Here is a 15,265-nt window from a genome sequence, read left to right on the forward strand (position 1 = left end):
TGGGTATGAATTGGTTGTCACCTTATCATTATATATAAGATTGTCACGCTAAGATGGTGACCTTAGCCCTGTCAGGGTTGCCTCGATTAGGGTGGAGAGGGATTCCTGGCCATCCTACCAATAGGGTTATTTCTTATGTCAAGGCTCGACGTATGGTCGAGAAGGGATGTCTAGCGTATTTGGCCTATGTTTGTGATTCAAGTGAGGAGGTTCCTTCCACAAATTAAGTACCAGTTGTGCATGATTTTCTAGAGGTATTTCCTGCAGATCTATCGGGGATGCCACCCAACAGAGATATTGATGACTTATTTGATTAGCTTCAAGGTGACAAGGTATTTTCAAATATTGATTTAGGTCCGACTACCATCAGTTGAAGATTAGGGCATCAGATGTCCCTAAGACAGCTTTTCGGACTCGGTATAGGCATTATGAGCTCCTAATGATGTCATTTGGGTTGACAAATGACCCAGAAATATTTATGGATTTGATGAACTGGGTGTTCAAGCCATATTTGGATTCTTTTGTGATCGTATTCATTGATGATATCTTGATCTACTCCCGCAGTCGAGAGGAGCATGAGCAGTATCTTCGGATTATACTTCAGACTCTAAGAGATAGTCAGCTATATGCCAAGTTTTCAAAGTGTGAGTTTTGGTTAGACTCAGTCACCTTTTTGGGGCATGTTGTATCGTCCGAGGGCATAAAAATGGACCCTAAAAAGATTAAGGCAGTTCAGAATTGGCCTAGACCTACTTCAGCTACAGAGATCCGGAGTTTCTTGGGTTTGGCGGGTTATTATCGCCGGTTCGTGGAGGGATTTTCATCCATAGCAGCCCTATTGACTAGATTGGCCCAGAAGGATGCCCCATTCAGATGGTCCGATGAGTGTGAGTTAGCTTTCAAAAGCTCAAGACTGCTTTGACTACGGCGCCAGTGTTGGTGTTGCCCACAGGTTCAAAAGCATACACGGTGTATAGTGATGCATCTCATATTAGGCTTAGTGCAGTATTGATGCAGGATGGCAGGGTGATTGCATACGTATCGCGGCAGTTGAAGGTTCATGAGAAGAATTACCATGTTCATGACTTAGAGTTAGCAGCCATTGTTTATGCGCTAATGATTTGGAGGCACAATCTTTATGGCTTATCGTATGAGGTATTCACAGATCATCGGAGTCTACAGTATTTGTTCAAGCAAAAGGATCTTAACGTGAGGCAGAGGAGGCGGTTGGAGTTGTTGAAAGACTAAGATATCATCATTTTGTATCATCCCTGGAAGGCCAATGTGGTGGCCGATTCCTTGAGTAGAAAGGCTGTGAGTATGGGTAGCCTTGCATATATTCCAGTTGGTGAGAGGCCGCTAGCATCATATGTTCAGGCTTTGGCCAATAAGTTCGTGAGGTTAGATGTTTCGAAGCCCAGTCGTGGTCTAACTTGCACGGTCTCTCATTCTTCCTTGTATAAGCGCATCAGAGAGGGTCAGTGTGATGACCCCCATTTGTTTGTCCTTAAGGACACAATGCGACATGGTGGTGCAAAGCAGGTTACTCTTGGAGATAATGGGGTTTTGCATATGCAGGGTTGTATTTGTGTGCCTAATGTGGATGGGCTTCGTGACTTGATTCTTTAAAAGGCCCACAGTTCCCAGTATTCTATTCATCTGGGTGCCACCAATATGTATCAGGACTTACGGCAGCATTATTGGTGGAGAATAATGAAAAAGGATATAGTTTAATATGTAGCTCGATATCTGAATTGTCAGCAAGTAAAGTACGAGCATTAGAGGCCTGGTGGTTTGCTTTAGAGGCTAGAGATTCCTGAGTGGAAGTGGGAGTGTATTATTATGGATTTTGTTGTTGGACTCCCACAGACTCAGAATAATTTTTATGCGATATGGGTCATTGTGGACAGGTTAACCAAGTTGGCACATTTCATTCCAATGGCAGTTACCTATCATCAGAGTGGTTAGCTGAGATCTACATCCGCAAGATCATCTGTCTTCACTGTGTGCCAGTGTCCATCATTTCTGCTCGAGGTACGCAGTTCACCTCGCACTTTTGCAGGGCCGTACAATGTGAGTTAGGCACGCGAGTTGAGTTGAGTACAAAATTTCACCCCCAGACAGAAGGACAATCTGAGCACACTATTCAGATATTGGAGGATATGCTTCGCGCTTGCGTTATGGATTTCGGGGGTTCTTGGGATCAGTTCTTGCCACTTGCGGAGTTTTCCTACAAAACCAGCTACCAGTCGAGCATTTAGATGGCTCCCTATCATGCATTATATGGGAGGCGGTGTCGTTCGCCCATTGGATGGTTCGAGCCGGGATGGTTCGGGATCGACTTCGCATAGCTCAGTCCAGGCAGAAGAGTTTTGCCGACCGTAGAGTACGTGATGTTGCATTTATAGTTGGAGAGAAGGTATTGCTCTAGATTTCACCTATAAATGGTGTGATGAGGTTCAGAAAGAAGGGAAAGTTGAACCCTAGGTATATCGAACCCTTTGAGATTCTTGAGAGAGTGGGTGATGTGGCTTATAGACTGGCATTGCCACCTAGTTTATCAACAGTCCATTCGGTGTTCCATGTTTTCATGCTCCGGAAGTATTACGGTGATCTGTCCCATGTGTCAGCTTAGTCCAATTGGACAAGGATTTGACTTATGAGGAGGATCCGATGGCCATTCTAGCCTGGCAGGTCCGGAAGTTGAGGTCTAAGAGTTATCCTTCACTTTAAGTGTAGTGGAGAGGTCAGCCACTCGAGGCAGCCACGTGGGAGTACGAGTCAGACATGCGGAAATGGAGTTTACTACAGTCAACGTTTCATGTAAACGGACCAGAATCTGTGTTTTGACTGTCTCAGTGGGTTCGTATCATGATTTGGGACTTGGGTGTATGCCCGAAATTAAATTCGGAAGTCCCTAACTAGATTTAACATAATTTGTTGAAAACTAGTAATTTGAAGGCTAAAAGAATGCCTAAATTTGACCGTAGGTTGACTTTGTTGCTATCGAGTTTGAATTTCGGTTATGAAACTTGGTATAAGTTTATTTCAGTATTTATGACTTGTCTGCAAAATTTGGTACAAAACGGAGTTGATTTGACGTGATTCGGACGTCCGAATGTAACTTTGCATGTTCTTGAGTTTCTTTGAAAATATCATTCATTTTGATGTCCGATTTGTAGTTCTAGGTGTTATTTTAGTATTTTAATTATGCGAGCAAGTTCGTATGATGTTATTACACGTGTGTTAATGTTTGGTTTGGAGACCCGAGGGCTCGGGTGAGTTTCGGACGCGTAGCAGAGTGTTTGATAGAGTTAGGATTCTGCTGGTTTTTTGGCACAGGTCTCAGATCTCGCATTTGCGAGCTTAGGATTGCATTTGTGATAGTAGGAGGAACTCTGTCAGGTTCATATTTGCGAACAGTTTCTTCACATTTGTGATAGGATGCTGGGGTGGGCTGGTTCGCATTTGCGATCAAACTGGTCACATTTGCGATTGTCCCATGTTCACATTTGAGAATAAAACCATCACATTTGCGATGGCAGCAGAGATGTGAGCTATTCACATTTGCGATAGATTTCTCCCATTTGCGGGGTTCGCATTTGTGAACCCCAAGTCGCATTTGCGACATCTGCGCTTGGACAAAAAGCTAAGAAAACGGGATTTAGCTCATTTCTTACAAATTCTCAATCCTAAACACCCTAGAGGCGATTTTCTAAGAGGATTTTCTTCCCAAAAACATTGGTGAGCAACTTTAATCTATTTCTCTTCAATTACCCATTACTTTTTAAGTGTTTTCAACATTAAATCTAGGATTTTCATGGTAGAAAATAGGGATTTGGGTAGAATTGGGGGTTTATTTTTATAAAATTGAGATTTAGACCTCAAATTGAGGTTGGATTTTGAAACTAATCACATAATCAGGCTCAAAGGTGAATGGGTAATTTGGTTTTGGTCTGAATCTTGGATTTTAAGTTGGCCTGGGGTTGACTTTTGTTGACGTTTTAGGAAAAGAGTAAAGATCCTGACTTTACGTATTGTAATTAATTTCTCTAGCATTTTTTGATGTTATAAAGTCGATTGTGGTTAGATTCGTTTGGTTCGGAGGCAAATTTTAGAGGAAAGGCCCTTTGAGGTTTGATTTACTTGTGGAGCGAGGTAAGTATTGGTCTAACCTTGATTTGAGGGAATTAGAAACCCTTGAACTACATGTTATGTGAATTACATGTGTAACAGCATATATGCGAGGTGATAAGTGTATATACGCCGTCAGACTAATTGTTTCCATGTCTTCCCGCATTTCATTAATTTTCTTATTCCATGTCCTAACCGTTACATGCTTTAATTGCTTTTTATGCCTTAACTTGTTACATGTCACTTATTACTCTTGTATTGAAATGTTTGTTTCTTCCATGATTCCTTGATTAATTGCTACTTGCCTTAATTGTCTTACTTGTACATTTTAACTGTCATATATTTGACTTGCCTTGTTGCTTGGTATTAATTGTAGCATTCCTTGATTTGGTATGGGGTTCCTTTAGTGCTTTGCTTTCATATTCTTTACTCGTAGAGATTCTTACTTTTATTGAATTTGTTTATGGATCGGGTTGCACGCCTCAACAGTAGTGATATGATGGAATAAGGAAGGATTTTGATATTTATACGGTGGGATCGAGTTGCGTGCCGCAACAGATTTTATATGTGATTTTAATATTGATATGGTGAAATAAGGAAGGATTATGATATTGATTCTGATTATATGGTGGGATAGGGTTGCGCGCCGCAACGGATTTTACATGTTATTCTTGATATTGATATGGTGAAATAAGGGGGGATTATATTTGTACGGTGCGATCGGGTTGCGCGCCGTAACGGATTGTGTTAACTTTCAGTATTTTCATATGAGATTCTGAGGACTGATATTTCTGGTTTCACTGATTTCAAGGATTGAGTTTTTTTTCATCAGTTAACTGCTTTGTCATTATTTTTTGTGTTCTTTTCCTATTGTTATTATTATTATTATACTGCGTACAGGTTATTGTAAGTGACCCTCCTTAGAATCGTCACTACTTCGTCGAGGTTAGGCTCATCACTTACAGAGTACATGGGGTCGGTTGTACTCATACTAGACTTTGCACTTCTTGTGCAGATTTTAGAGTCGGTCCTAGCGGCGGTTAGTAGATTTGATGGATTGATTGCTTGACAGAGACTTGAGTTACAGCTGCACGGCGTTCGCAGACCTGAAGTCCCCTTCTACATTATTCTATTTTTTATTTCATTTCAGACAGTTATGCTTTCATTCAGACCATTATTTGTATTACTCTAGTCGCTCGTGTACTTGTGACACAAGTTCTGGGATTGTATCTAGACATCGTTGTTATTTTGGTTTACTCACTCTATTTCAGTTTTATTTCAGTTTCTTGGTATAATTTGATTGGATTTGTTAAATGGCTAAAAACTATTTCTAGCGTTGGCTTGCCTAACATGTGAAATGTTAGGCACCATCACAATGTCGAGGGTGGGAATTCCGGGTCGTGACAGTAGGGGCATCCTAGAGGGGGAGGCCCGGCCCATTGATATGCTTTCCCTGGTAGGGCTGAGGCCGCTGCACCAGATGGTGTCGTTATAGGTATGGTTTCGGGTTGTCATATAGGAGCATCAGTCTTATTTTGATCCGGTCCTATTTATCAGAGTGAGCCCCATATATTTTTTCATATATGGGCGTGTTTCGTGATTCTTATACTTTGTTTATATGTTTACCATGTTGAGAGATTCTATAGTGGTAGCTCGTATCTATCGTTTTGGTTTGTTCACTATTGAGAGTTATGAGAGTAGGATGAACTTTCTATTACTTAATATGGTAGCTTTTGATGTGATTTCTGGACGGTTTAGCTACGACTTATGTTTTGGGTGTTTTGGGTGCTCTACTAGTATGGGAAGTCTGTTACATGTTATGATTTTATTCCGCATAATTGAGTTAGTGAAAGGTTTTCGGTCGGTTTGATGTCTATTCTACTTGTGATTCAGAGCTGAGGATGTGATCCTCGTATTTGTTGTGTGGGTCGGTATGTTTGGACCGGGTTACGTGCCGCGGTGGAGTTATATTAGGATGAAATCCTTGTGATTAGTTCATATGTTTTGTTTCTCCCTTGTGGAAGGGATTCATAGTATGATACCGATGAGGAGTTGTACCTATTGAACTTGCTCGGTAGTTCTCTAATGTGTTTCTCTTTCCATATTTAGTCATATTCGTGTTGTGCTTATTGGCTTTAGATTGTGAGGTATGTGCCCAGGTGGCATTGGGTGTGACTTGTTGGTTGGGTGAGCGGTTATGATATCTTCATGTTTCTTACGTCACTAGAAGTTTTGGGAAGGTTTGAAAAAATATTCTAGTTGATATAAGGTTATTTATCGGTACCAGGTTTGATGATGGGCATCTACTGTGGCCGGAGGTGTTACTATGGGCATATGGCCGATATGTTATGTGGTTATACCTTGTGGGGGTATGCATGAGCTGTTGCAACTAGTTGAGGTTGATACAGTATGTTTATGTGGGAATCGGGTCCTTGGGGGATGATCGGATGTTGAAATTTTGTTCTAAAACTTATTGGTATGGGTAGAAGGAATAATTTTCAGTTGAGATGGTGTTGTCGAGATTATGTGGATTTGGGTGACTTGTGATCACCCCTAAGCATGTGTATGGTGAGTTCATTCAATGATTTGATGACTCTGGAATGGTCTTGGCACGTTCGAGGACGAACGTTTGTTTAAGAGGGGGAAAATATAACGGTCCGACCGATCGTTTTGAGCTTTAGCATTTCGTTCGATGGTATAAGGTCTTGAGTAGCTTTGTATTATGCATTTGTTTTACTTGTGTGTATGGTCGAATTCAATTTTCGGATGTTTTGGGATTAATTTGGATGAGTAATTCTCATTTTAGAAGCTTAAGTTGGAAATATTGACCGAGGTTTGACTTTTGTAAAAACAACCCTGGAATGGTTGTTTGATGGCTCTGATAGGTTTGTATTATGATTTTGGATATGGGCATGTTCCCGGAATTGAATGCGGAGATCCCTAGGTTGATTTGACTTGTTTTGCCAAAAGTTGGTAATTTGAAGGTTTAGAAATTCCTTAGGTTTGACTATGGTTTGACTTTATGGCTATTGGGTTCGGAATTTGGTTTTGAGACTTGGAATAGGTCCATTTTTGCTATTTGGAACTTGTTCGCAAAATTTCGTGTCTTTTGGAGTTGGCTTGATATGATTCAGGACGCTTGGTTACAATATAGAAGTTCTTGAGTTTTCTTTTGAAAATCATGCGTTTTGATGTCCGATTTGTGGTTCTAGACTTTATTTGGTATTTTGATAGCGCGAGCGAGTTCGTATGTAGTTTTTAGACTTGTGTGGATGTTTGGCGCGGAGCCCTGACGGCTCGGGTGAGTTTCAGATTGGTTTTCGGATGTTTTGTTAAACTTTTGTGTGCTGGTTTGCGATGAAAAGGTCGCAAATGCAACCATCGCATTTGCGGAGTTCTAGTCGCTTTTGCGATTCTGAGTTACGGGGGAAGGGACTCGCATTTGCAAAGAAATTCTTCGATTTTGCGAGAGGCTTGGTGTTCGCTTTTGCAAGACAAATGTCGTTTTTGCGATGGCAGCTGGGTAAAAAGGAGCTTCACATTTGCAAAGATTATGGTCGTAAATGCGAATTTAGTAGAGATTCTCAGGGTTTGCTTTTGCGGCTTCACATTTGCTAACCCGGGGTCGCAAATGCGACATCTGCACCTGGTTATATGTTTTGTATTTCGGGACTTAGTCTCTTTTTAACATATTTTTGAGCCCTAGACTCGGTGGGAGGCGATTTTGTGGAGAGATTTTCATACCAAAATATTGGGTAAGTGATTTTAATCAATTTTCAACTATATTTCATGATTATATATGAGATTTAACATCAAATTTATGAAAATCAAAAAGGAATTTTGGGGATTTTTGTCTAAAGTTTGAAATAATAAAAATTTGAGTTTTGAGAGTCGATTTGGACTCGAATTTGAAAACAAAGCACATATAGAGACCTGTGGGTTTATGGGTAGATAAGATCAACCCTTGGACTCTGGTTTTGACTGGGAGAGCCCGAGATTGACTTTTATTGACTTTTGGAGAATTGTGTAAAGATTTAAACTTTATCTATTGTAATTAATTTCTCTTGTATTATTTTATGTTATTAAGTCAATTTTAGTTAGATTTGAGTAGAGCGGAGGTGACTTGTAAAGGTAAAGCTATTTTTGAGTGTTGATTTGACCTAATTGAGGTAAGTATCTTGCCTAATTTTGTGTGGGAGAACTACCCCTTAGGATTTGGGTTAATTGTATTGTTTGAATTATGTGGCAGACGTGTACGCGAGGTGACGAGTGTGTATACGGGATTATATGTGGTATTTGACAGGATAGACTCCTTGGCTTTATCATGTTATATCCTCTATATTAAGTTTACTCTTACATGCTTCATTTGAAATTGTTAGCACATGTTCTATCTTTAATTTGTCAAAGTTTATTCTTATATGTATAGTTGAAGTTATTACCTCTTTCATTGTCATGTTACCTCTTTTATTGTTGAATTATTCTTAATGAAGTTGCTATTACACGATATTCCTTTGTTGTCGAGCTATTTTCATGCTTTTAGACGTAGTTTTTATTTCATGCCATCTATTTCATTGTTAGCTTATGTTATTCACTAGAATTGGAAGTTGTCATTTCATGAAAATACCTTCATTGTTGAGTTTACTCTTAGGCAATTGATTGAAGTTGAAGTTATTAAGAGCCTTTAACCTGTTTTAGTTGAAATTGTTGTTTAATGGAGTATTTTTCATTGTCGAGTTATGTTCCGGCTTCAATTCATTGCTATTGAGATTCTTGTACACATCGTGGTTGAGCCGTGAGCTTTGTGTTGTGATAATATCGGTATTGTTGTTTTGGAAAGGTTGTGGCCTATGGGCATTTGTGGTACGAATTTATATGTCCTGTTGTTGTGATATTAGCACACGTGAATTTGTTGTGTGGACTGATTGCTGCTTTGCGGAACATAAGGGTGGTATCTCACTCTTGTCGATTGTGCGAAGTGATACGGGTGGCTAATGTGATATATTGTCTGGGCAGAGTGATACAGCTGGCTATTGCGTTATTGTCTGGGCGAAGTGATACGGGTGGCTATTGTGTTAAATGTCTGGGCGGAGCGATATGGGTGGCTATTATAATATTGTCAATACGGAGAGATAAGGGTGGCTATATCAAGGATGATATGTGACGGCCTGTGGGGCATAATATTGATTATATTCGTGTGATGGCGTGATTTTTCTTGGGTATGTCAATGCACCTTACGTGACTTGTTGTGTTGTTTCAATAAGATACTCGATGTCTTTGATATTACCTGTTGACTTGGACCGTAATGGTATACTCGTGCAAGCATACACCGTAGCATACCCTTTATACCAGTTCATGAGTATGAAACTTGACATTCATTAACCATGAACATGTATTCCTGTATATATGCTCTTATTGCGATATTGAGACTATGACCACGCCGAGCGGATTGTGGTAGTAAGCATGTGACCATGCTAGATGGATTGTGATATTGGCGCATGATTTTTCGTGCAACACGTGAGTTGTCCATGCAGTTGTGATTGATAATGTGGGCATGAGGTGCCATGTGTATATGAATTATGATTTGAGACTCGTGGCTTGTGGTTTTGAGGAGTGGTACCGCGGAGTGATTTTGTTGTAAACCTTGTATTAGAACGACTTTATTGTTCGGTTGTCATTTGTTTACCTTATTTGGTTTCACTGATACTTTAATGGTGTTCTGGTTATTTTAATATTTTTATCACATGCTTATTCCTTATTGCCATTTACTGATTCTTGCTTTCGTTATTAGCTTTATACTTATATACTGCTCTGTTTTCTTGACTTATATCTCGTCACTACTCTACCAAGGTTAGTATTGATACTTACTGGGTACCGACCGTGGTATACTCATACTACACTTCTGCATATTTATGTATAGATCCACGTATTGGATATAATGGAATCAGACAGGGTTAGCTTCTTCGATCGCGAGGATTCAAGGTAGAGTTGTTCGATCGCTGCAGTCCCTTGGAGTCCTTTCCTTACATTATTACTATCAATTCTCTATTCGATAGTATTGTATTTTGAGTCTTTACGTATTCAATAGAGTTCGTGACTCTGTACTACCTAGTCTTGGGGATTTGTAGTGATTATTACTGTGTTGGCAAGTATCACCTTTAAACTTCTCATTTATGTAAATTTTTGTCTCATAATATCATGTTTAACTGATTTTTGCTGTTGTACGTAACCGGCTTACCTAGTCTTAGAGATTAGGTGCTATCACGATGCCTATGACGGGATTTTGGGTCGTGACGGAGATCCATTGTGTTAAAAAACCAAGTTCATGGACAGATTGCTATGCTACTATAATGGTGCACAGATGTGAATATATATGGCTAATGCAACACCGGGTTCGTAATAGATGAAGTTTAGAATGTTGATCATATGCGGAATATCAGAATGCTTGTGCAAGTTGGATTCCACAAGAAAACTTATTCATACGCTACAAGAAAAATATTAATTGGAGGGATTCTTATTTGGTAATGATTCGATAATTATGGAGATACTTGCATTAAAGAAAAATGGTTGAGGAGTTGGAATAGTTAAGGAAACCAAATCTAAATAGAAGAGATTTTCCTTAACATAAATATTCTTGGTTTTGGAGTATTAAATGAAAATGATTTGCGACTAACTTTACACCTATATAAAGAGACCTTCTACAGTTGTTCAATTCTTGTCATTCGAAAGAATTCACAGAATTATTTTTGGTAATAGCAATCTCGGCAAGAAGGTGCTCTTGGAAAATATTGTGTATCTATTGCTAGGTAAAAAGTACCCAAAATTGAGGGAATTTAAGTAAAAACAAAAGCTTGGACATGACTTTTTCATAAATTAGATCCGAATCATGATCAATTAGAAAACAATTAAGTTAAAAAAAATGAACAAACACAGCGCAAACACATCAAATCTCGTCGTATGTCTTTCACATCTACGATGGTTCTGGAAGTTGTTGTAAGATTCACAGGCTTAGTCATAAGATTCGTATGACTCAAAGGGGCTTCGCCTTATTACCCCCATTTGTCATATATGAATGCTCGGACCATGATCGATATATAACGGGCCTCCTACTATGATACAACATATACACCTTTTTAGATTTCGTCATTGTTGAAATATGGAAAAGAAACTTACAAATGGAAGGTACTTGGACAATGAAAGAGAAGAAGAAGAATGATGTAGAGATTGATTGGAAAGACGGAAAGAGAAAGAAGGCGCTAATGGTTTCACGGTATGGATCCTTATAGGATAGATAAGATTTGGATTGTATACACACGTGTCCTTATACGCTATATGGTACATAGAAGATTTGGATTGTATACACACATGTGTCCTTATACGTCTATATGGTACATAGAAGATTTGGATTGTATACACACATGTGTACTTATATATGCTATACGGTACATAAAAAAATAGTACGAGAGGTATATATACAAAGGTGTATAGATTTCACATTTCAAGCACAAGGTGGCCACGAGCACGAGGACAGGGTATAACCGGTACAAAAAAATAGTTAAGTGTCTATAATGCCCTCGAAGCTCATATGAAATATCTTAATTGTCCCCATTTTCGCTACGCTCATTATGGCCACAACGATTTTTCCTTTTTAATGGCCACGCTCGTGAGCGTGTTGCGCTAGTGGTGAGCACCCTTCACATTCAACCAAGATATTGTGAGTTCGAGTCACCCAAGAGCAAGTTGTAGAGTTTTTGGAGGGAGGGAGCCGAGGGTCTATCGAAAACAGCCTCTCTATCCCAGGGTAGGGATAAGGTCTGCGTACACACTACCCTCCCCAGACCCCACTAGTAAAATTATACTAGATTGTTGTTATTGTATATACTTGTGAAATTTAAAGGCATCAGTAAGAATAAATTATATATGACAATTGACAAACATAATATGATCAATGGCTCTTTTGCAAATAACAGTATCTCTATTCCATGAGGAATTTCATTTAGAATAATCTAATAATTACAATATAATTGGCACATATATTCTACATACAGAGACAAAAATTAAAAACAGATTGAACAAGAACATTGCCAATATGGTAGAGTTATACCCCTATGACAACATGGAGATCTTGCTCGATTTGACCATAAAATTTGAGAGGCAACTCAAGGCAAAGAGCCAATATACTTCTTCATCTTCCACGTGGAACAAAAATAAAGAACACATAAATGAGGGGCTAAATGGGGCAAGACAGAGCATGGTAAACGAGGTAGGGCAGGGTTGGATCTAAATAAAACAGTGAGTTAAACTGGGCATGGCATGACATGGCAAAACCTTAGTAGGGGAAGATTTAACCCCTACCCGTGCGCTCTGCCCCGTCCTGTTTCCATCCCTAAAGAAACCTAGAAACACAACAAGCCTATTTACTTGGAAGAATGATGACAAGGCTAAGGAGACCAAGCCATTGGCAACACCTCAGGTTGATATAGACAAAAAGAAGGTTGAGGAATGTAACAAACAACAAACAATTGATGCAGAGTTTATTATCACTAGGATTATTTTCTGTAACCAAATGAGCACTAAATAAACTCAACTCCCGGGATTAGTAGTCATCGCGTGATTCTCTATATCCACCATAGTTATATTCATTACTTCCGATGTAGTCTTCGCGCGATTTTCTACGTCCACTATGATTATCTTCATTACTTCCACTATAATTATCGCGCGATTTTCGACGTCCACCATGATTATCATCATCACTTCCACTGTAATCATCACATGATTTTCTACGTCCACTATGATTATCCTCATTACTTCCATTGTAGTCGTCGCGCGATTTTCTACGTCCACCATGATTATCTTCTACAATGGAGTTATCACGCGATTTTCTATGTCCACCATGATTATTTTCATCACTTCCACTGAAGTCGTCGCGCGATTTTCTATGTCCTCCATTGTTATCTTCATCACTTCCCCTGTAGTCATCGCGTGATTGTCTACGTCCGCCATAGCCTTCTTCATCACATCCTCTTTCAGAATTCGACTGCAAGTTAAGAAAATATTTTTTAGCTTTTTTAGCTTAAATGCACTGATTGTGTAAACATTTTACACAATTAATTATTATATATTATCTCGTTATAACAGATTACTTGTCTTATTTTGCAGATCACACTTACTATATATAGATTCATTTGTAGTTATATTTTAGGTGATCGAATAGTAAATTTTATTTTTCACTTCCGATATATAGAAGTTAAACTTCTTGTATAATCATACTCTCAAGATTGTTTTTGTCATGTGAGTTTAACTTATATTCATTAATAGTTAAAGAAACTACACTATCGATTGCCTTTACATGTATCTTATTTTTAAAATTACAATTTCGCTTTTTATGATGTTGTAGCAAATAACTTATCTTATTTTCAAAATTACAATCTTACTTTTTATGACGAATTATCCGTAGATATCTTTTCGATAGTCTGATAGCGTAAAAATATTTGATACTATGGTATGTATAAGTTAAACTCTTGTCACATAATAATCTTACCTCAGCAGTGAAAGTGAGGCCAAGTTTTATCTCTCCACAATATTCTTCATCTTTGACAACATTGTAAGAGCGCGTTGGCACTTCTCGTTCACGAAACACTTCATGTAAGGAAATTCTGTTTCAATTAACAAAACCACAAAATATAGACCAAAAATATTTACAATTAGATTTATAACATTAATGTCAAAAAAAAAAAAAAAAATTCATATGAGAGGAAAAAGAATAAGAAAGATTATTAACGTTGCTTCTCCAACAAAATCATCCGAACTGAAAGTATCTTTGTCCATAATCCTGAGGGTGATCTCTTCGACACCCTGACTAATGGTGAAAAGGAAAGTCTCATTCCATTCAGGTTCAGATCCTTCACCTATAGCCAATTAATATTGAGATATTTGTTCTATGTTAATAGATTGGATAATATTCAATCTGAATATACCATAGAGATATGTAACATTCATGTTTTAATTCAAGTAATAAATAACACACCTGATGCAACACTACTTTCCTTCTCTTGAGTCCGGCAGGTGATGACAACATAAGGATTCATACTAGCTGTTGAAATTCGAAAAATCAATCAAATTCATTTAATAAAGATATTGATGGATTAGTAACCTAGAAAATAAAGGACATTTGTATGTCTACCAAAATTAAAGGACAAATCAAAGTTGCATGGATAAAAATAGGCTGCTTGCTGTAAAGGACATGATAATTAAAGTAGCTGAAGTTGCAACTTGCAATTCGTTAATGAGATTTATTATTATATACATGTACGTACGGTGTATATACATACATATATACATTATATATTTGCACATATAAAATTAAGATCTAAACAATGTCACCACAATCTAGACCTGTATCATTTGAGTGGCCAAAGGTGAAGGAGAACAACTGTTCGTTTTATCTTCCAAATTTTTTATATGATTATGTGAAAATATAAGCGATTCTAGAATTTAAACTCTATGAATTCAGCTTTCAAGATTTATAATATTAAACTCGTTATATTTTTAATGTTATGGGTTTATATCCCCTCGTTGCAATTTTTAATAGATTTTTACACATAAATTATACACCGCGTCAAAAGTTATAGGTTCAATCGAACCCATCGGAATTACGCAACATTCACCCCTGGCTCAAACACCATATTCCCCTTCCTCTTAGCAATCAGGATAAATAGAATAAAAATGGTGTTTATGAGGAATCATACTGAGCCAATTTTGGTCTTCAAGGCCTTTGGCATTTCCAAGAATAACTTCAAGCGTTCCAGTTGGCATCTTTTTTGGATCGAATTACTTTGACAGAAACAGAACAAGATAGTGGAAAGATGTAAAAGCTTCAATTCAGACCTATTTTCTGTTTTTGAATGGTGCCCCTTAGACCAGCTCAATGCTCAATTTATAATTAACTACCCCAATCACTACAATCCACGTGGTCGTTCTGTTAGCAAAGAATATTTGACAAATATTTAAAGGTTGTAGTAAAAACTGATAACTTTTCAAATTTTAGTAGAAACAAAAATTGACTTTTCAATAACAATCAAATACCATAGTTTACAATTATCAAACACATATATGAAATTCCTTCACCCTTAAT

General features: G+C 38.1%; 1 protein-coding gene across 1 annotated transcript; it reads right to left on the minus strand.

Annotated features, from left to right (window-relative positions):
* Nucleotides 1-12,086: 12,086 nt before the first annotated feature.
* On the minus strand, nucleotides 12,087-15,041 carry LOC104096184 (elicitor-responsive protein 3-like). Its single transcript, XM_009602511.3, has 5 exons — nucleotides 14,880-15,041; nucleotides 14,159-14,224; nucleotides 13,913-14,039; nucleotides 13,673-13,787; nucleotides 12,087-13,168 (listed from the first exon to the last, which is right to left on the minus strand). Exons 1-5 carry the CDS (start codon nucleotides 14,944-14,946, stop codon nucleotides 12,728-12,730), a joined length of 816 nt encoding a protein of 271 aa, XP_009600806.1. The 5' UTR covers nucleotides 14,947-15,041; the 3' UTR covers nucleotides 12,087-12,727.
* Between the last annotated feature and the right edge of the window lie 224 nt (nucleotides 15,042-15,265).

This window comes from Nicotiana tomentosiformis, chromosome 8, assembly GCF_000390325.3.
Source record: "Nicotiana tomentosiformis chromosome 8, ASM39032v3, whole genome shotgun sequence".
Lineage (NCBI taxonomy): Eukaryota > Viridiplantae > Streptophyta > Magnoliopsida > Solanales > Solanaceae > Nicotiana > Nicotiana tomentosiformis.

What these genes read in the sequence shown, in the direction of transcription:
- LOC104096184 (XM_009602511.3), bottom strand. Translation starts at nt 14,946, where the DNA reads ATGCCAACTGGAACGCTTGAAGTTATTCTTGGAAATGCCAAAGGCCTT. An exon ending in TGAAGACCAAAATTGGCTCA is followed by an intron (nt 14,225 to 14,879) that starts GTATGATTCCTC and finishes GAATTTCAACAG; the next exon opens with CTAGTATGAATCCTTATGTT. An exon ending in GGAAAGTAGTGTTGCATCAG is followed by an intron (nt 14,040 to 14,158) that starts GTGTGTTATTTA and finishes AATTGGCTATAG; the next exon opens with GTGAAGGATCTGAACCTGAA.